Here is a 20,875-nt window from a genome sequence, read left to right as displayed (position 1 = left end):
AAGTATGGATCTGCAGGTTCACATCTCCCATGACTGTATGTCATGGCAGTCTGTTGTCACCTGCCCTGTGGTGGTTCCTGAGCTCTGAAACAGCAGAGCATCCTGTCCCAACTTAGAGGGAAACATTGCTCACAGCCCTGGAGCTACAAAATCTTAAGTCAGGGACTGAAATATTTTGTTCTGTTAAAACTTCACACACACACACTTATACCCTACATATGATGATTTACAAGAACAACTTATGTTTTACAGATTGCATGAACTTCCAAGTATATTTTAATATGGAAAAATTTCAGTTAATATCATAATCCATGTAATGGATTAACATCTGGTTCTGATTTCCCAAACCTCGGCTTCCAAACTCTTCAGAAATTAATGGGAAAGTCAGTAGACAACTTCAGCACAGAGTGTAGTATTAACTCTTCATGTCTGTTTCATTTTACTTTATTTAGACTTGAAAGATATTCTGTCTTACTGGCATGAGTTCAGAGATCTGCCCTCATCACCCATGAATAGGAACCACATCACTACATCCTCATATATTATAACTCAAAGGAGAATTTTGAGGGAGAACAGCCAGAGAAATTCAGCCCAATCCATGTCATGAGTTGTATAAAACAGTTCTTGTACTTTCCACTGGTATGACCCGTTGTTGTTATTTATGACCTAGTTGTTAATTGAGATACTTGAATCAGCAGATTTAGAATTTATTGATTAATACAGGTCTTCATTTCCAGACAGAACGAGCCTTTTTAACCCCTGTCCTGTAAGCCAGTGAAGAATTGGACCAATCTAGGAAACGCAGGTTTGTTGTTTCAGTCCTAATATGTCACACTGTGGGAGTTTTGCAGTTGATTTCAGTGGTGATTATAAAACAAAAGAGGGAGGTTTATGTAAGTGCTATCTGTGTGTGGCTTTCTGTGTCTTAAAATCTGTTTTTGTTGTGACATGTAGGATAGTGCCATTTTATTTGGCAACTGCATTGGTGCGTCCTAGGTAATACAGTGTCAGGGCACTGTGAGGACTGTGGGGGCTCCTGGGGGTCTGGGAATATCCCCAGGAGATGAAAGGGCATTTGTAATCATCCCTGAGAGGTGACTGCTAATTCAGAGTAACCATTTTTACCTTTCTATTATGCATTAAAAAAAAAAAGAAAGAAATTATTTGTCCTTTTTTTCCTTTTGCATGGAAAAATTATTTGCCATTATCATGAGTATGTAACGGTCACATACAAGGTATTTTGTGCCCTTAAAAACTCAGCATGTGCTTTCTTGGCACCCCAATATTCCCTTACTGCAGCTGGTAATTTACGCTCTTCATTGAATATAATCTTGCCAAATTATATGAAGTCTAGTTTGACCCTTACCTCTGTACATCTAAAAGTGATGGTATGACCAATCTTTTTTTATGGCCAGAAGTAGGACTGAATGTAGAGGAGAGTAAATGCTCTCAGATTTGTATCTCGAGATCAAAGACCTAATCTTATCAAATTAATCATAATCATGTTCAAAAAAGTTTCATAACCTAAGTGTGTACCTCAGGTATGCAGGTGATAACAAGAATACAGGCAGGTCATGGCTGTGACTGCAGGAAAGAGGATATTTAAATAAGAGATGTGTCCCTGGCCATTAGGATCAGAAGGGTACAGACAGCCTTGAAGGCTTTGCAAGAGGAGCACTTGGTGAGAGAAGACAGATTTTGGCAAGAATGAGGGAGAGAGGGATTGTCATCAAAAGAAGCAAAGTAACAAGGAAGACAAACCTTTATTTCATGTAACTTGGGTTGCTGCTCTCACCATAGTGGGGTGGGGGTATTTTATCCCATGCAGCTGCCAATGGGAGCCCCATTGCTTCAGTTCTGCAGCTGAACCTGCAACATTTCTGTATGTTTAGAAGTGATAGCTGGAGGCAAGGGTGCTGACGTAGCCCAGAGGGAACGGAGCAGTCTGAGCATTGCAGTGAGACCCTGTGAGGTGTTAGTGTCCACCTTGGGGACTCTTTCGGCTCACAGATCTGTGTTTCACAGCTGAGCACTGCACTGGGGCTGTAGGTATGTGCCCCGGGGCTGTGAGACAGCTCTGAATGTCCCCAGCTGTGCAGGAAGGTGCCTGCATTGGGTCCTGCACATGGGCTGGCACTGGAGTGCCTTCATCCTCTCAGTAAATCAAAACCTATCACACAGTGATTCAAAGCCCTCCTAAATAAATGAGCCATTCAGCTGGTATCGATAGGATTTCTGGTTTCTTTCCCATTCCTCAGCATCCTTGGGTCCCCAGAGAATATAATCAAGCACAGGAGACTGTAACAATCAGGGCTTGGAGATTATGTGGTATCCAGGCACAGCCTTGAGGACTCGTGTTTGCTGACATTAGGTTGACTACAGCTTTACGGTCATTTTACACATGACAGCACGTCAACTGTGTAAACCTTGCTGGAACAGGAGATTGCCTATGACTAGCTGCTGTGAAATGGAAATGATTTGTCTGTCTCTGTGTGGACTGAAAATCATGGCTACTGTTTGCTAGTCATTGCCATTTCTCAAGCTTCTAATTTGGTGTAATTTTGTAGTGGAGACAAGGCATTAAAGGAGTTCACAGTGCAGGTGTGTGTCAGACCCCCACTTCATCAGTGCCTCCCATCAGCCTCCCATCAGACTGAATGGGCTTCACCTTGAGAGCACAGATCATATTGTATTTTCACAACTTCAGTAGAATTTATTCCAAGGGAAATCTGTGCTCCTGCACAGAGAAGTATTACCCAGGGTCACTTAGGGTAACAGAAATGAGGTGTAGCTGATGTGATTTCTGGTGGACAACCTGTGGATTCAGGATTTAGCATAACTGGTGTAGAGTTTGAGCCCTTGGGTTCCTATGCTTTCAGGGTAACTGTATGGAATTAATATATGTGCTAGCCTGCCCCTTGCACCATAGCAATTTTGTAAATAATGATTATGCCTGTTCTCATTTTTCAGACTTAACAAAGCTATATAAAGTTTGTGGTGTAGTTAAATTTTAGTATAATAATTTAAGTATGGATTTAAGCAGAGTTTTGTACAAGTTAACTACATTTTGCTTTAAGCTAGCATAGAAAAATTGAAAATGCTTTGACCTATTATTTTTGACCAAAATCAAATGTTCCTGTATGGTCCATAACCTGACCACTCCATGTGTCACAAAAAACCAGAAATGTTCCATTTTTGTTTCTTGTGATATTCTATTTCATGTGACTTGAAGTGCAGTAAAGATTAGGATAAACAGACTTTATGCAACATAATATCCAAGTACAGAACATTTCATAAGACAAAAGGAACAAAGACTCCCACTGAAAACCTGCTGGTGTCAAATAATCATTTATTTTGCTGTTGTTGACTTGTCCCTGCCTAAATGACAGGGGCTTAGCCACAGGAAACAATATTCCAACAAATGCTTGTGAAACCCTGTATAATTCCTGTCACATCAAAAGCCTGTGTGAAATTGTGTGCTTTTGGCTTCAGTGCTCTTTTTTTCTCACACATACAGAAACAATACATGAGGAAGTATTTATGCTTATCAAGAAAGAAGGCTACTTTGCTTTGCAAACACAGCACATCAATGAATCTTAAACTGCAGGTCTGAAGTTTGGGTGAATTTCAGGGCTGATGTCAAATATTGTGCTCAAGAGCTTTTTCACCATGCTCTCCATGTTCCTGTGGTAGCTGCTTGTGAGGTTTCGGATGGCTTCTGTTGTTTGCTCTTCTATTTTGGCAGAGAGGTTACCTTGGGAGCCCATTACCTGAAAAGCAGAAGACCTCTGAGCAAAATGAGAGGTTATATATAACCATGTTTATTGTACTTTTCTTCATCATGTAGCACAAGCATAACACAAACACATCATAGTGCTTCTGAACAGTGAGGGTTTGATCTGGGTTCAACTGCAGGCATAAAAACAGGATTAAAGGCAACTTTCATGTGCTCATTAGCAATGGGAATCTCCCTATGTAATGAAAGTTTCCCAGCTTGCTGTGGGAAAAACATTGTGCATGTTTTGTCTTTTATATGGCTCATTTTAATTTGTTTTCTATTTTAATGACTAGGCAACTAAGTTCTATCACTGTGTGCCTTCGTTTGGCCTCACTGAGAGTGCCTGTGAGTGCAGCTAAGGACCAAACATGGAAAAGCCTTCCTGAAAATGCATAATTACAGTTTCAGAGTACTTGAAAGTACTCTTCAGCAGTTAGTGATGTATAACCCTCAACAGGCCTCAGACAAGGTCTTAATGTTACATTTTCTTATCTGGCGAAATACCAGACAGCTTCTGGCACAGTTAATATCAGGACATTCGCTTAGAATTTAATTGACTCTGGACTCACTGAACATTTTAGCAAGGTTATGTTATAAACAGATGCACACGTTCCAAATCTGTGACTGCTCCCTCCTCCCCCACTGCCCCAACATCCCTTGAATTCTTCCCTTATGGAAAAGTCCTTCAGATACCAGCAGAGAAACTGATTTCCAGCTAAAGAATTCCATGTGGAGAGAAGAAGACATTTCTGCATGCTGGCAGAGTAAGAAAGGAATAAGTAACATATTGTTCTTGTTTCTGCCACGGTTCTCTGGGGTGGACTAGCAGGTGGAGCTAACCTGTGGTATATTAGTGGGGTACCTAGAGCACAACCAGAAACAAGGGAGGGGTCATTAACTCTGTTTTCCATGTGGTTTCAGCCCAACTTAGCCCTTAAAAGAAAGAAAAGGATCTTTTGCACAGGCCACCTTCCCTGTTCTGTCTATCAGTACCTGGCAACGTAGTAAGACATTTGTCCATAATCCACACGTAAACCATTTTTCAGTTTGGAACAAATGTAGGTTGTAGACATAATAATAAGTATTGGGAAAGGATTATAGTTTTCTATAATAACTATTTTTAGCTGACATTTTATTATAACTTTTAGACATGTTGCAAGGGTTGTGTGTGGGAAAGGTTGTACAGCCTAGACCAGATTTATGGAACTGAATTTTTCCACTGGGGAAAGTAACTTTCTAGAGATCCCAGATGGTTGCATGTTATCCAGCCACTAAATACTTTTGAAAAGTCTCAAGAAAAGTATTATAATTTTAAGAAGAACCTCTGCAGACCCACTTTCTCGGCTCACGCTAATGTTGTCATTTGAGATAGTAAACTTTTACACTTCTATGTGTTTTTCCTCTCTTCTTCAGCTTCTGAATTTGGGGACATTTTTCTCTCAGAATGCAGGCAATGCTCTGCTTAGTTTATGATTTTTGCTGACCTTGAAAGTTTTTCCCTTTTTTTTCCCATACATGTTTTATGCTAGTGTCATTTCAAAGCTGCTAAAATATTACATTGGCTCAGAAGCCACAAGAAAATTCAGAACTAGGCTGCACATCTCTAGAGTTAGGTGACCTCAATGAGTGAAAAAGCAAAACTGTTTGATATCCAGGCAAAAAACTTTGCATGTTTTGAAAAAGATCTTGCGTATTGTCATTCTATCCTCAATATTTATTTTTCTGTTGTTGTTCTTAATTATGGATGGATATAAAGCCTCTCATAGTATGAGAAAATTTGCTTCTGTTTGGATACAAGTGACACAAAGTACGAGGAAGAATGGCATTAGAGGAGACTGTGACGGAGAATTAAAAATCCTTGTGTCCAAATACCCAAGAAAGTAAACTGAACCGGGCATCAGAGCTGCCCCTGCACTGGAGCTCCTGACTGCCTCCAGACACAGGTTAATAATGATGGCATTTGCCTGGGTAGGTGAATGTGTGACATAATGGGGTCAGGGAACGTGGAGGAGGACTGCAAGGATCTTGTACAACATGCTGTCATTTGAGGAGCAATGTGTGCTCTGTCCTGCTCGTGTGAAACCTTCCATCGACAGTGGTCTTTCCCTGCAGCTTTAATTTGGTTGTGGTGAAAAAGTGGAGTTCACAAAAAAGCAACATCTTTATTCTTCTGCTATCAAGACCTAGAACAAGAACTCTGGCTTGACTGAAAAGGTGAACAAATGTTAGAGGTATTTATACTTTATTTTGGTGTCAGTAAACAACAGAAACTGTACACCTAAGACATTTCTACCTGGCTTGCCTGTGTGACACTGTGTCTGGGGGTTGGCAGGGTATGATACCAACACTTTGTTTGTATAGATGTTCCTAAGGGTTGTGATCCCTGCTGGAAAATGTTTTATGTGAAGTGTGACTGAAATAACAGGTTGGTAAAATAGATTTTGTTTGATCTCTTTGGCTTTTTTTTTCTTTTTGTGTCCGCTTTTGCACAAAACCTTCCTTATCTTTGCACGTTACAACCTGGGGGAAAAAACAAACCCAAGAATGTAGGAGGAAGGTCACCTGGTGAAAAGAGAATGGTTTGTGAATTTCATGGAAATACTAGAGAAAAATGCAAGATGCCATAAATGTATAAAATGGCTTTATTCAGATAGGAAAATATCAAGTCGGACCACTTTTACTATAGAAACAGTGAAAAACTCCAAAGTTTTGGTGACTTCAGTTGACAAGGGATGCGGTCTTAAATGTAATGAAAAGAGACAGCTGAAGTGGAACAGAAATGGAAAGAAACATTTTAAACTTTTGTTTTTACTGACACAGCCACGTTACTGAATCCTCCAGTTTCAGGACAGGAACTAGGTCTGTCTGAGGTTATAGAAAAAGGACCCAAAATTATTTTTCCTTAAGGGACATACATCTTCAAAGCATAAACATGAATCAAATATGGAATCTGGACCATTTTAGTGGTGAATGTCCACAATTTCTTCTACAAATGCATTCAAAGCCTGTGAAAAAGTCCAAATGAAGCATATAGACACTGTAGATGACACCCTTGTGTTTGATCAGTATGACCCCACTGGTTTGCAGGAGTCTCCAGGCAATACTCTTGGAAGAAATTTGGTTTACCATTGAACAGTTTGGTAAGACAAAAGAATACACACAGGTTTCTTACTTACGTTTGTTTCCTTGTTTCTAAATTCCTTCTCCCTCTGTAGTCTGTAGTGGTCTATCTCAGCTGTGGCTTCTTCCTTAGCCTGCTTCAGCCTTTTACCCTTTCCTAGAGGGGCAAGAAAGAGGCATTTATTTCATACCTTCCCCGTATCCCCAACGATGAATCTCTCCAAACCAGAGATATTTTAGCTGCCATAGTAGAACACTGACTTAGCTGAAAGTCTTGTCCATTGGATTTATTTGCACAAGAATGGTCAAAAGAGACAAAGTGATTTATTTAGAATACTTTTTGACTGCTAGCCAGTCATGCAAGTACCCTTCTTCTGAGACTAACTTCTTGTGCAGAAGCACACATCAAGTGAAGAGCTTCTTGGTTTGCTGACAACAGAAGTCCTTCTGCAAGTAGACATCTTCCTGCAACACAAATGCATTTTTTTCTAATCACAGCTTGGTGTTTAAATAAATATCTATCTTTTCTTCATCAGCAATAGTAGCAGCCAGATAACAGATTTTAGTTGTCACGGATGGGAAAAGACGTTATTCTGTAAGATTTCCTGTATTGATTGGTTGCCAGAATCCCTTCATCCCACACCAACTGGATTCTGCTTAGAGCTGGCAGATATCCAAAACAATGCAAGATGTCTTAACCACTACCAAACTGAGTTGCAACTTTCAAGCTTTGTCCTTTCTTCCTCTACCCTCTTCTACTAACCTTTGTAAATGCAGAGGTGGGTGACTAAGAGAAGGAGGTCAATTCTTTGCCAGCGCACAGAAACCATGAAAGAGATTAAATTTTTTTTTCTTTTCATTTTAAACAAGGTGGTGATCTGTAAGGTGACATTTCAGGGTGTAGTGAAAACTAAAGTCTTCCTTCTCACCGGGCTTGCTTGCATACCTAATTTTGTTTGCTGTGAATAGTTTGTTTTAGGTAAAACACTATGGGCTTGTCAAATCAAGAGCATGTAAGTCATTGCAGGACTGGACATAAGGTCCTTCCTGGATCTAGTAGGGTTGTCATGTAAAGAACAAGAGTAAATGGTTTGATGGAAATGTGATGTTTAAGGTTCTACATGAAGGAGCTGGCAAGCTTGTCATAAAACTCCTCTGGGCTTCTCTGTCATTTTTAAAGTCAGTAAAGTTGCATGGAGCTCCTCAGGATTCTGCTACACTACCTTGTGAGGAAACAGTAATTTTCTAAGTGTACACCTCTTGCATGGAATGTTGGTATGCTATACTTGATACCTGGGCTGGTGCTGATTTTTGGGGTCTCTTTCTGCTGTACAGCTAGAATTTTAGGAGCAGGGGGAATAAGGTTGCTCCCTTAACCGGAGAAATATCTTCAGTGGCTGAAAAACTGCTTAGTTGCTTAAATTAGGATATCACTAGAATGTGAGAGTGGTGGCCTAGGCAGTTGAAAGAGCCATCTTGATCTCTTGTGGCACACTGATTTATTTAGTTTTGGCAACAACCTATTTAACACCACTGAGCAATAAGTACCACCCCCCCCACCTTTTTTTTTGTTTTAAGCTCTTAATTCAAGCACAGAAGACAAAAGATACCTTTCCTCCTTTCCTGAAATCCTAGGAAACATTCTCTGTCTAGACTAGGAAGATGAACATAAATATTTCTCATTTTCTTTCTCCAGGCTGTTACACTGGTTTGGTTACATGTGAGCTGGGCTTCTCAAGCCTTATCAGGTGTGTCATATAGCAACTTGCTCCCACTGAGCATGGCATAATGAGGAAGCTGAAGCTTGGGAGGAAGACTGTTTTAATACATCTGAGATTCAGCGAAAGCCTGGGTAAAATACCTGATTCACCAGGAAATTACTTCTCCAGCTAATTGCTCCTTTCAAAATAATTATCTGCAGATGGGTGAGTAGAAGCAGAGAGATGCACAACATGGGAGTTACCTTTTAAGTCTTGATTCCTGGACTGTTGGCTTATTGTGGAACCTTGGGGGTGGCATGTACACAGGCTTTCTACAGGAAAGAGCAGCCTGCTGAGGAGCCAGATAGCTTTATTGACTCCCAGTCCATCAGTGCAGGGCTCTCATGTGGGGGAAATTATATTTCTCAGAGTCCTTCTCCCATTGAGCCACTGTACTTATGTATAAAGAGGTTGTTTTCAACCTAGTGGGTACTTTTCCACCATTTGTATTTCTTTGAAAAAGGCTGATTTACCCCAGCTTCTGCCACTCACTGTATGAAGTGTTGGGACCAGGATGAGTGAACAGACAGATCTGTGTAAGAGCCTGACATAAGTCTGGACTACAAAATTTGGAACCAGGTTCAAGTCTGTATTTTGAAGTTTCCCTTATTCTCCTCTACAAATTTGGAGCTGATCAGCCTTTTGTAGAGTTTCCACTCTGTAGGAGTTGAGCTGGGGGGTGATTCTCTGGAGCTGGCAGTCAGGGGGACTACGATGAAGCTTTGCCAATTTCACCAGCTGAGGAACTGGATATCTATAGCAAATTAAATTATTTCAGAATCAGTGGGATTTTAATTTCAAATTCCATCTGGGGGGCCATCTGTAGTAAATATGTTGCATATTTGGCCACCAGATAGATAAATATATCCATTTAAAATGCAGAAAATGGAGAGAGATTAAAACGAGTTCAGTTGCCTCTGACAATGTAGACAGTGAACCAAAGAGTATATATATACATACGTGTCAGCTCTTGACAGTGCTCTGGAGTAGGCACAATACATAGGGTGTCACTGGAGGGTGGCAGCCATTTCATTTTCCATGATGCCTTTAGGATTGGCACAGCAGGAACCTGCTGCTTCCTATTTAATTAAGTGGAAAAGCTGTGAGTAAATTACTGCTAGTCCAACAACGTTGTGGACAGAATCGGCAACTGCCAACATATGCGATGGTGCATATGCTGCACCTGATTAAGTTAAGCAGAAACTAGAGCTTAACCTGCTGTTCCACTAGGGACAAACCAAAATTAATTAATCAGTCTGTTGTTAACCACTTGTCTGCTACTGTAGCTGTGCAGTACAGGACTCCCTTTTCAAAGCCTTACTGATCTGCCAGGCTGGCTTTCTGCAGAGCACAGCCAAGCTGACATCAACCCTTACACACTGAAGGGTGGTGGAGCACTGAAATTCAGCCAAAATCATGGAAAAAGAGGGCAAGAAGTGCTGGAGGATGGGCAAACCAGCCTGGCACTATGACATTTCCTCAGGATCACAGAGGTGAGGTACAGAAAGCCCCAAATTTGAAGAGATTTTTGCCACAAAGGTCATGCTGTGGGGGCCAGGATTGCTGCTCTGTCCCTCCTTCCATCCTTGAAGATGGGGAGCAGCAAAGCAGCTGTGCTGTGCCTGGTTGCCTTGTCCACAGCCTATAAAATTTTAGGCATGGTATTAAATTGGCCAAATTTTAAAAAACTTGCTGTGACCAGTCAGCACTGTATTGGATTTTCTTGCCTAACATGGCAAGGTGTAATTAGCATAGAGAAAGGCTGTATTCTTCTTTCTAGGTATTTGTGTGATGTTCATTAAACACTTTGCTCTGGTTAGATCCACAAGAACTGGTGTCTTCTAGGTTGTTGGAGTTTTTTAGATCTTGTAAGAAAGACAGTAGGAGGCAAAAATGTTGCATTCTAATTTGTTCAAACACTAAGTTATCTTACTTTCCAAAAACTTCAATGCTAAAATTGGAGTTTTGTTTTCAAACATATCATCTAGGCTCCTAGCTGAATTTCTGCATAGAAATCAAGTCATTTGAAGAAGCTGCCAAAAATTAACCATATTTTCTTAAAATAGAACCATTTCAGTTGTCTTTGCTAAATTGTCTGGAAAATGGGATTTGGAGATGTGCATTGTGAGAAAACGATTTTGTACTTTTAATAAAATAGAATAGAGGCAGCTGAGCATTATGTATAGCTTTCTCAGTAGATAAAATATGTCTTGGATATTGTCCAAGAGAGTGCCATGGATATAATTCTGTTTACAATATCTTATTTTGATTAACATTTGGTTTTAATTTGATTTTCTATAATCTTTCATCTGAGTTTTCTTTTTATTAGGCATGAGAAATTCAAGGGAATATATAAATATCTATAGGAGAACGAGTTTTGCTAAGCCCAGTGTTCATGACACATTTGTTTCCCTTGTTTTACCCAAAAGGATTTTCAGGAATTGATGTCTTGGCACTGACAATGCTCAGTTATTTCTGGGATCCAAATTGTGCTTAAAGTAAAAATGATACATAAAGCAGAACCATGTTCAAATGGTCAAAGGATTGCAGACTGGTTTGGCTTGTGTTTAATCAATCTAATAATTTCAGCCTTGCATGTGTTCATTGAATTAATTATTTAAAATATTAATAATTTTTCATGTATAAATGTTATCAGCTAATGATATCATGCCAGGAAAAAGGGTATTGAGCAAGGAGTAAGAAAAAGCATGTGTAGAGGAGCTTTAGCATTATATTTTTGTTTTGTTTTGTGTGTATCAATATAATTTTATTTGCTAATCTTTTCAGTTACTTCAAGTGGCTTTTGCATTACTAACAACTGCACATATGTCAGCAAAACCTAGGCCCATTAACTGTTTATATACAATATTATGTGTGTTCACACTACATTTGGATTGGGTATGTGAGTATCAACAGTAAACACGGAAGGCTTTGCATCAGGGTAGTTTTGCTAGTCCCATTTCCTTGCGAGTGCCTGTTCCTGGTGTGTCCCAGGCAGAAGCTGCCAGCTGCTGTCCCAGTGCCAGCACAGCAGCCAGACCCATGGTGCAGTGCTGTTGTGCAATGCCTGCTTGGGGTGACAGAGGAGGTCACAGGGCTGGGAGGGCTCAGTGCTTCCCCTGGCAGCCCAGAGCTGCAGAGCAGGCCCTGAGCAGCAGCTGCTGGTCCCAGCTGGAGCCAGGTGGATCTGAGCTGCCCACTCTGGGGTGAGGCAGCACCTCCCTCCTTGTTCCACCCAGCTGTGTGTGCACAGGTCAGCCAACTGCACTGCACAGATCTGTTGCATTTCATGTGCTGCCTTTCAGCTTAGCTTTTATGCTCAAACTCTGCAATCCTTTGTTTTGATCTAAATGCAGAATCAATGTGGGGAAGAGACTGCTGAAGTAACCCCAACTTAGAATAGCCAAACTTGCCTCTAAAAGAATTCCTTCTGCCCTTGTCCCACAGTATTTACCTTATGCTGGCATAGTTATCTAAGGTGGTGTAGTGACAGTGCTATGAAAAATACTTAAATTAGGAACAACACGGGCATTTTAATTTTGCTTTTTAGCTTCTCTGAAAACTACTTGTACTGTTGAATGTCATGGTTGTCTAGGTAGAATTATACTGGTAGATTACCTACAATGCTTGGTTTAGAACAAAATCCAGGGTGGATTTATTTAAACTGTTTGCCCTTGATGTGCTAATTTTGGAAATTCTTGAGGTTTTTCATGGAATCACACTGAAGTGCTGAGGCTGGAAGGAGTCTATAGGATACACTCCCTGATGGAAGCAAGGGTAGCTTGACTGGGACCATATCCAGTGGGTTTTGAATGTCTCTGAGAATGGAGGTTCCCCAGCTCTGGGCAGCCTGTTGCTCCCTCACAGTCACTGGGTTGTTTTCTTATGTTTAAATTTGTGTATTCAAATGTTAATTTTGCTTAATAATTTTTATAAATGCAAAAAATTGTGATCTTAAAAGTAATAGAAAAGAAAGCCATAGTGATTATATATTTTTACTCTGAATAATTTTACTGATAGCAAAATTCTTAATAGCTGTTTTTCTGTAGCTGGTTAATAACTCCTACTGGTGTGTTAGTGTTGAGGTAAACACTGGTAGTGGTTTAATTCAAGTTTCTGACTCAGAGGGGTCTGAAGATACTTTATCTGTAAGAAATCCTGTTCTTATCACAAGCACTCCAAGTGAGGCTGAGGTGGTGACAAGGGAGTGTGTCTTTTGCAGAGCAGAGTAAAAGCATCCATAACTGTCTGGATTCTGCAAGACATTCATCTTTGGTCATCAATTTTATGTTATAATTACTCTTTTCATTTTTGGAGTTCCTTAATTTATGAAGCTCCCTTTTTAACTGACTGTTATAGAAAAAGCTAAAGTGACTCTTCTGGTTTTAAAAACAAACACAAATGAAATTAAAGCAACAAAAAAAACCCGCCAAACCCAAAAGTAATCCACTTCAAGCTAAGGCCTGATTCTGCAGTCTGTGTTCAGGCCAAACTCCTTCTCTTCCCACTGAGGCTGTGCCTTTCCAGGTAGTGTGCTCTCTTCCTTTGAGGGGCAGTGTGTTTCCTTTGCCCTCCATGAGAAGGGAAAAACCATCCCTCCCAGAGCTCCTAGTTTGGCTGTGTAAGAGGTCAAAACACTACTTAACTGTCCCTTGCCTTCAGGTTTCTGCCTGAGAGTACTGTTTTATGAAGGTGGGAGGATTTGCTTTAATCTCTACTGTGTCTGCAAGGCGCAGTCTGTGCCTGGGTACTTAGGGAGGGGACTTGCCTTTCTATTTATTTTTGTGTGCTGCTGTACTAATTGATACATCACACTAAAGATTAATGAGCATGCAACAATGCTGATTCATATGGAGAAGGGATATGGAAACTACACAAATTTATTCTGTTTAGCTTCCATTCCTCCCTGGAAAACAATATTCCTTTAATTGTACTCTTGCTCCACATGACATCATTGTCATCCATTTTCTTTGCATGCTGCTGCTGGTTTCTGAAGCAAGATCACGCCAAAAAACAGTATTAATGTTTCAGTGCTAGTGCAGGTCAATGACTCATGTGGTTGTACCTGCACTCAGGAGAATAACTGCTTGTACCATGTAATAAAACTTCTGTGAATGCTCTATTACAGTACTGAGAGTGCTCATGGTTTTACTGTGACTTTGATTACTATCAGGGTGCTGAAGTCTCCCCTTAGTTTTCATAAAATTTTTGAAGCCCAGCTTCAATTAGGAGACAAGTTACTGGATTTTGCAAGTAAAGAGGAAGACTAAAAAATCTTAGCAAAACCTATTAAGAAAAGTAAGAGTTTGGAGTCTAGTACTTCAGAGCTGGCAGCCTAAGGCATGTAAGATTTTAATTTAAATAGCAAGGCAGTAATGGCATTAACAACATTGAGATAAAGGAAGAACAAATGCAGCTGACAGGATGAATATAACAAAGAAAACATTTTTTAATGTAATAAGGCACATGTGCACGTAGACACAAGCACAGGGGATTTTAAGCAAACTCTGAATGTTCAGCTTTGAGTAAGTGCCTGGCTGCAGTCAAGGCACAGCACTAGTGCATGTATTCAGATGAAATAATCTTTTTCTGTGAGCTACTGTAATTCTGAAGGGCTTGCACTTGAGAAGTACAGTAAAACCAGGCCAACTACTTACTTTTTTTGGCTTCCTCCAGTTTGTCCTTGGCACGTTTTTCTGCCTGCAAAAGCTGCTGGATTCCCTGAGACTGGCTGGTCATGCTGCTTGCTGGGGCTGGTGAACTTCTGTGGAGACTGGAGCTCAGAGGGAGTTTTATACAGCTGCCAGGCTCTTCCTTGTGTTTTTTGTTCTGTGTGTTATTGCAACAAGCTTCCAGATTGCACCAACCCAGCTGGCTGTGCCTGGATTGCTGCTGGGCACACAGGCCTGGGAGGGCAGTCAGAAAAACACAGCAGTGAGGCTGAAGGGAATGTCCTCCTCAGGGTCACAGAGAACTTGAAGACTCTGATTAACACATTGGGGCAAAAAAAAAGAGCACTTCAGATAGTTTGTATTTTAATGGGGATTCTTTTTTTTCTTTTTTAGGCTCTTATTTCTGAAGAAGAATACAGTTAATCTTGTCTAGGAACTGAGGGAAAAAATATTTTCTTGGCATTTCCTCTAAATAAAACTTCCCCTCAAAGTGAAGAATCAAGCTCAGTTAACAATTAATTTTGGTTGAACACCAAGAACTGCTTGTAGGCTTCTGTTTAATGTTACTTCTTAACACTACTTATTAGGGTGTTCACTTAAAAAAATACAAGAGGAATGAATTCATTGGGGACTAAAGTTTAAAAAGCATTTAGTGATTGAGCTATGCTCTGCCTTGTAATCTACCATGATGGAGGTGAGTGGGGACAAGATGGACTGAGAAACTCTGGGATTAGCTCTAAGATCCAGACTGTTGCAAGGTATGAATGCTGGGCTAGGTTTTACTTTCAAGTCACAACAGTCAAATGAATGCCTGTGCGTGGCTGTAAATGCACATCCCATTCCCTACAGGAGGAGTGGTTTGTGAGCTACTGCAGGAATAAGCAGCATGTTCATCTTCTGAATCCTCATTAAAAAACCCAAAAAATCCCCCCTGTTACATGTACTTCAGCCATTGCATAGGAGAGGGACATGTCATGTTGCATAATTAACATAGACTTATTTTTTGTGCAAAAATACCTCACAGCATGAGTAAAGTATATTTATTACAGGTTCTTGATAGAGCTCTACCAGGACTGGAGATCACCAAAACTTTTTCATGCTGCAATTTTGTACACATAGTTATATATTTATACATGTGATATGATTTCTGCACATATTATACATAAAATACTTTTATATAAAAATAATTTGGTACTCTGTTAATGGCTCTTATTCTAGGGCCTTTTGTTTTCTGGGGCTTCCCAGGACAGCTGTGTCATGCTGCTACTTTGCTGTGCTGGGCTGTTACTTGATCCTGATGAGGAAATGTGTACTACATGAAGTAGTCTATGAAGTAGGCTATGAAGTCTTTTTTTTCCCTGCCAAATAGCTGTAGGTTTGAAAGAAAATGGAAGGAGAACCCTCTGGTCCTATTATTGTCTTTGGCAGTGCCCTGAACGACTGCAGCACTGAGACCTGGAAAAGGAATTTGTTTTGTTTTCTGTTCTGTTGTTTCTGTGCTACTGCAAAGTCAAAAGTCAATTTCACTCAAGCTCCGCCTTTCTTACAATGTACCAAACACTGAGTTGATTTCTCAAACACTGACTTTATTTCTTCATCCAGAAGCTGTGTGAGATGCCTGCTCATCTCCAGCACTGAAACCAGAGGTTCACTCTAACTGCAGGACAGCAGACATGGCACTGTTTTTAGAATATTTTAATGCATAGCCTTGAAGTTTATTTTTTTCAGACACAAAAGAAGTGATGATCAATTCTGCAGAAAATGTGGAAACTGTAGGGTTAGGAAGCCATTTGCCGCTGCGATTCAGCTACAAGTGATATTACTGGCAGAGAAAAGCAGAAGTGGAAAATGAAAGTAAAAAATGAAGAGATCTGGTTTACTTGGGGCAGGAAACTTGAGCTCACAACTTTAAAGCAGAAGTTACTTAAAAATTAAATAGGAAGTGGAAATGTCAGGCTTGTCTCAGACATCAAAAGTAAATCCCTTTCCAGGCAAAGGGTCTCGTCAAGCAAATCTCACTTGGGATTTACTGTGAGAAATGTTGCAAAACTACTGGCAAATTAAACTGCTACAGTTTCTGGACTTGGCTGAAAGCATTATGGGTGAGACCCTTTGAATTTTCAGAGCAGTTCTCAATAATTATAGTATTTGGGCATCACTAATGATCTGAATTTTGACATTTACAATCTATTAATTAATATTTCACAGAAAATTATATGGTGAATTTTTAAGGAAAAAAGATACAATCTTCAAGAGACTATAAAGTTCTTCCATTGTAAAAAAATTAATATATTCCTTAGGCAGATCATTTGAGCTGCACATGTCACAGTTCACACTTTTAATATTTTTCTGAATTTAAAAAAGGTCTCAGTTTATAATTTTCCTTGTGGCTGGTTTCCATACAGTGGGGTGGCATGCCATGCTGGCCCTCATGGTATCAGGCAGGTACTGGCACACATCTGCAGGGGAGAAGATGATAATTTATTTTGGCTGGTGCTCATACACATTTTGTTAGACTCCACACGAAGTACTGCCACTTGGAGCTAATTTGAAAGCTTGTCTGATGATGTTGACGATGACCTCAGACTATGCTGACATGGCACCTCTATGTATCCCACCTCATGGATAATTCATTAAAATAAAGTAGGTTAAGCCATGGACTGGCCAAACAGGCTCCTACTTCATCACACAAACCAGTAAGAAACTTCTCTGTGTTATAGTTGCTGGCTTTCTTTCCAAGTCAGCTCCAGACTCATTTAATTAGAAAAGAGAAGCTGATGTGGTGACTGGTGATGGGGGCAGGAGAGGTGTTACCAAAGTGAGAGAGGGCAGAGAAAGGAGTTTTGGCTTTTTTTGAAGTATCTTTTTTCTTCGTAGCATTTTGTCTATCTATCTTGGCCTCCAGAATTTCCTGAGCCTTTTCTGGTTATCCCAACAGACAGAAAGGGAAAAATGGGCTTAGTTCTGGCATTCTTACTCCTTCAAAGCAAAGCTGTAGAACAAGAGCTCTTGAAGAGTGTTACAAGGGATGAGAGACCCTGCTGAGCTCTCCCTGCTGACCCACAGCTTGAACAGCAGAAATACTCTAAATCAGGCATTTAGAGTTTAGATGTAGGCTGTGCAGCTGCTATTTTATCTCTGCAGTGGGAAGGCCAGGGCCAGTGGCTGAATTCACCCCAGGTAATTCAGATTATTTGGAAAAAATCTGCTTGCTGTAACACAGATTGAGCCTTATCTAGCACGAGTTTACCACCTTCTCAATCCACCTACTATTGAGCAGCAAAGGTAGTGCTGTGGCATCCTTTTATTGTGGTTTAAGTGTGCACAGACTCTCCTGTATGTAGGAGGGCAGCAGGCAGAGTTTCCACTGAAACGTGTTGAACTTGAAGGTCTCCCATGCACTGTCTCTGTGGCTGTACTTCCCAAGGCAAACACTTTTGAAATCTCAATTTTTATAATTAGGAACCGAATTCTTTCCAAATGAGCCGCTATGACTGCTAAGTAGCACACTCTGCTCAGGCTGCAGATGTTGATTCACTGATAAAGCCTTCAGATCAGCAGAGTGTCAGGCAGCGCAGCTGCCTTGGATGCTTTTATGGGTCTGAGTGCCTTTTGTTTCAGTGCTCTAGAAAGGCCTAAGTGAGGAAAAGCAGGGTGCACACCTGCATGGCTTCTGCAGCACGGTGGGGACTCTTCCTCCTGAAAATGGAGCACCTTCTGATGCAGTAGGATCTGTCATGCTGAGAAAGATAGATGGGCTCCTGTTAGCATCAATAGCAAAAGGTCTTTGTACACAAATTGGTGGGTATGCAGTGAAAACCATCACACATATCTGAAAATCCTGGCCTTTTCTCTCTGAATTCAAAACCCCTATTTGCTTACATTAGAAGAAAAAGTTATGAACTTTGTACTGAAGTTTTAATTATGTCTGCAAGCTATGATTCTTGCTGCAGCCATTTTCTGACACTGACAGTTTCACTCTGATGACATCACCACAGCTGACTTCAGCAGCCTGAATTTCACCCATCAGCCTGAAAAATATGGGAACAAAAAGGTATGTAAAGATGAATAAATATTAAAATATTGCTAGAGGCAGCTTGCTGCCACGCTCTCTGGGTGAGCTTATTGACTGCTGGCCAAGTCTGCAACACAGCCCCAGCTTCAGCTGGTGTAGCACTCTGATGACCCTATTTTGAACACATACTTTAGACCAGCTCATATTTTTTCCTAAATTTGGCCTGTCTTAATGGAAGTAATTTTTTTTTTTGCAGCTATAGGAGGTTTCACATTCAGAGATAGCCAGTGTGAGCTGTATATTTAATTAATTTTCCTAAAAATCTCTTCAATATTCAGGAGAAAAGAATAAAGAAAGTGTCCTTTTTAATAACTCTCACTACCCATGTGAAAATTTAGGTAGAGCAAATATTAATTTTAAAAAAGTGCCAAAGAAACTGCAGCAATAAAAAAGCCATAGTTTCTGTGTCTGTAACTTCCAGGTTAATTTATAATTTCACTGTCATTATGGTTGTGGTTATTTCCTATTCTCAGTTTATGGTGTGATCACCTCAGCCAGCAAATCCCCAGCCAGCAGATCACATACTCCCCCACAGTGGCATGGAGGAGAGAATCACAAGAGCAACGGTGAGAAAATGTGTGCGTCACAGTATAAAAGCAGTTTTAAAATGAGGGGGAAAGGGTAGGAGGACACAAACTGACCAAAAAAGAAGTCACTTCTGACCTCCCACAAGCAGAGCAGTGCCTAGTCAGCCTCCAAAGAGGGAGTACTGAGGCGGGGCCAAACCCCAGTCCTGTGGCTGAGCTGGCAGTATGTGACACGCAGCACCCCTTTGGTCAGCCCGTGCTGCTGTCCTGGCTGTGCCTGCTCCCAGCCTCCTGCCAGCCCCGTGGGGCACAGAGCTGAGGAGCAGAGAAAGCCTTGACGCCCTGCAAGCCCTGTTGAGCAACACCTCCAACACTGGTGTGCTATCAGCACCATTTGAGTTGCAGGCTGGCAAGGTGCAGGTTGTGATGCAGCAATTAACTCCATCACTGCCAGCCCCAGCACACGGCTTCATTTCAAGGAGTTGTTTTTTTTTTTTTTTCTTTCCCCAGTGCAACTATTTGCTGTCTTCTTTCCAGTCTTCTGCACTATGACAGTGCCTCCTCCCTTATTACATCCTCTCTATGATTCTTCACATTGCTGCCTTTCCCAAAAGAAGTTTGTAACGTCATCAGTGTATTTGTGCACCCAGGCAGGCAGGGAGGGGAAGTGGGGAGCCATGTAAGTATATTTTAAACTGTGTAGGCTAACAACAACTCATATCCTTTCACAGCTCAACATTCACTTGAAGAAAACTGAGTGTACTATATCAGAAAAGTTCAGCTCTGTCTCAATTTAGACTTGACAAGATCAAGAAAGATACAACAAAGAAAATAGTTCAACTTTGCAGCCAGAGGAGCTGAACCTGTGGTCCTCTGCATTGTATCTAAGTGCTGCTGCTTTGTGTATAGCTTAAGGTGGTTTAATCAGTTTTCTAACTTGTAACAATACCTTAATTTTCTACTCAGTCTTTTCATTGTATTTCATTCCAGCTCTGAGCAACACCAGCTTAAACTAAAAGTGAGAAAAAGGAGTAAGAATTTCCTTTCTTGTAGTGAAAGTATTAATACCTCAATAGGAAGAAGAAAAGCTTTATTTGGAAAGGTAAGAGTTAGAAAAGATGGGGTGGAAGAATGAGAAATAATGGCAACCTTTCCCTTAAGACTACAGTAGAAGTTGCTTCAGCTAAGGTAGTCTTTAAATTTTCTTGATGTTATTCTGATACAATTCTGAAGGTGAATTGGGTGTTTTTCTCCTTACTTTGTACAATCAATTTTTAATTAGTGCTCCTAAACACTTACGTGTACATGTATTTGTGTTAGTACACGCGTGTATAGAGATTTAAAAACCTCTGCTCTGCCACTTTCCAGTGACCTCTAGGATTTTTGGTGTAATTAAAAAAAATAAAAATAGAACTTATCCTCCCTTTTTAAAAGAAATCAGAACATTAACTAATTTTAGCCTATCCACCACTTTACATCACGTCTCTGGTATTTCTGTTCCTTGTTTCTCTTGCTTGTCATGTGGCTGTGAGAGTAGTGAGTCTTGTCTCAGGCAGTTCCTCATTTTAGAGGGGGAAGAATTTTTATTGTCAAGCCTTCGTGCAGTGCAAACACTTTTTTTTTCCTTCATTTTTTTGCCATTCTCTTGGTAGCTCGTAGGGACTTGTGTTTTCCTCTGCAGAAGGTAATTCTGCAGGGGGGGATCTCTGTATGATTTAACGTAGAGCCTCTTACAGGCTTGAAAAAAGGTCAGAATTCACGATTAGTTCTGCTTTTCTTTCAAACACTTCACTTGCCAGTACCGGCAGAGCTTATGAAGCTAGGCACCACTACGGCGGGTTAAAAATGTCCGGAACCTGGCTGCCCACAAGGCTGCATGCGGGGCCATGGCTGCGCCTCCCGCCTCGCCTTCCCCTGCCCCGGGCCACCCTCCCGCACCGCTC

At 40.7% G+C, this 20,875-nt stretch overlaps 1 protein-coding gene across 1 annotated transcript; it reads right to left on the bottom strand.

Annotated features, from left to right (window-relative positions):
* Window positions 1-3,330: 3,330 nt before the first annotated feature.
* Window positions 3,331-20,820, bottom strand: ATP6V1G3 (ATPase H+ transporting V1 subunit G3). The gene is made up of 4 exons (XM_005423710.2): window positions 20,766-20,820; window positions 14,316-14,564; window positions 6,955-7,055; window positions 3,331-3,770 (listed from the first exon to the last, which is right to left on the bottom strand). The coding sequence occupies exons 1-4, from the start codon at window positions 20,818-20,820 to the stop codon at window positions 3,597-3,599; spliced, it is 579 nt and encodes a 192-aa protein (XP_005423767.2). The 3' UTR covers window positions 3,331-3,596.
* Between the last annotated feature and the right edge of the window lie 55 nt (window positions 20,821-20,875).

The sequence above is a fragment of the Geospiza fortis genome, unplaced genomic scaffold (genome assembly GCF_000277835.1).
Source record: "Geospiza fortis unplaced genomic scaffold, GeoFor_1.0 scaffold229, whole genome shotgun sequence".
Taxonomy (NCBI): domain Eukaryota; kingdom Metazoa; phylum Chordata; class Aves; order Passeriformes; family Thraupidae; genus Geospiza; species Geospiza fortis.
The sequence above is the reverse complement of the archived record's forward strand: the minus strand, read 5'-3'. Positions and strand labels throughout refer to the sequence as shown.

Excerpts from the sequence above, each read along its gene's own strand:
- ATP6V1G3 (XM_005423710.2), bottom strand. The coding sequence starts at position 20,820 with ATGGCCCCGCATGCAGCCTTGTGGGCAGCCAGGTTCCGGACATTTTTA. Across the intron at positions 14,565-20,765 it reads CCGGACATTTTTAACCCGCC|GCCTGTGTGCCCAGCAGCAA; the intron begins GTAGTGGTGCCT and ends CTGCCCTCCCAG. Across the intron at positions 7,056-14,315 it reads ACTGGAGGAAGCCAAAAAAA|GAAAGGGTAAAAGGCTGAAG; the intron begins GTAAGTAGTTGG and ends TTGCCCCTCTAG.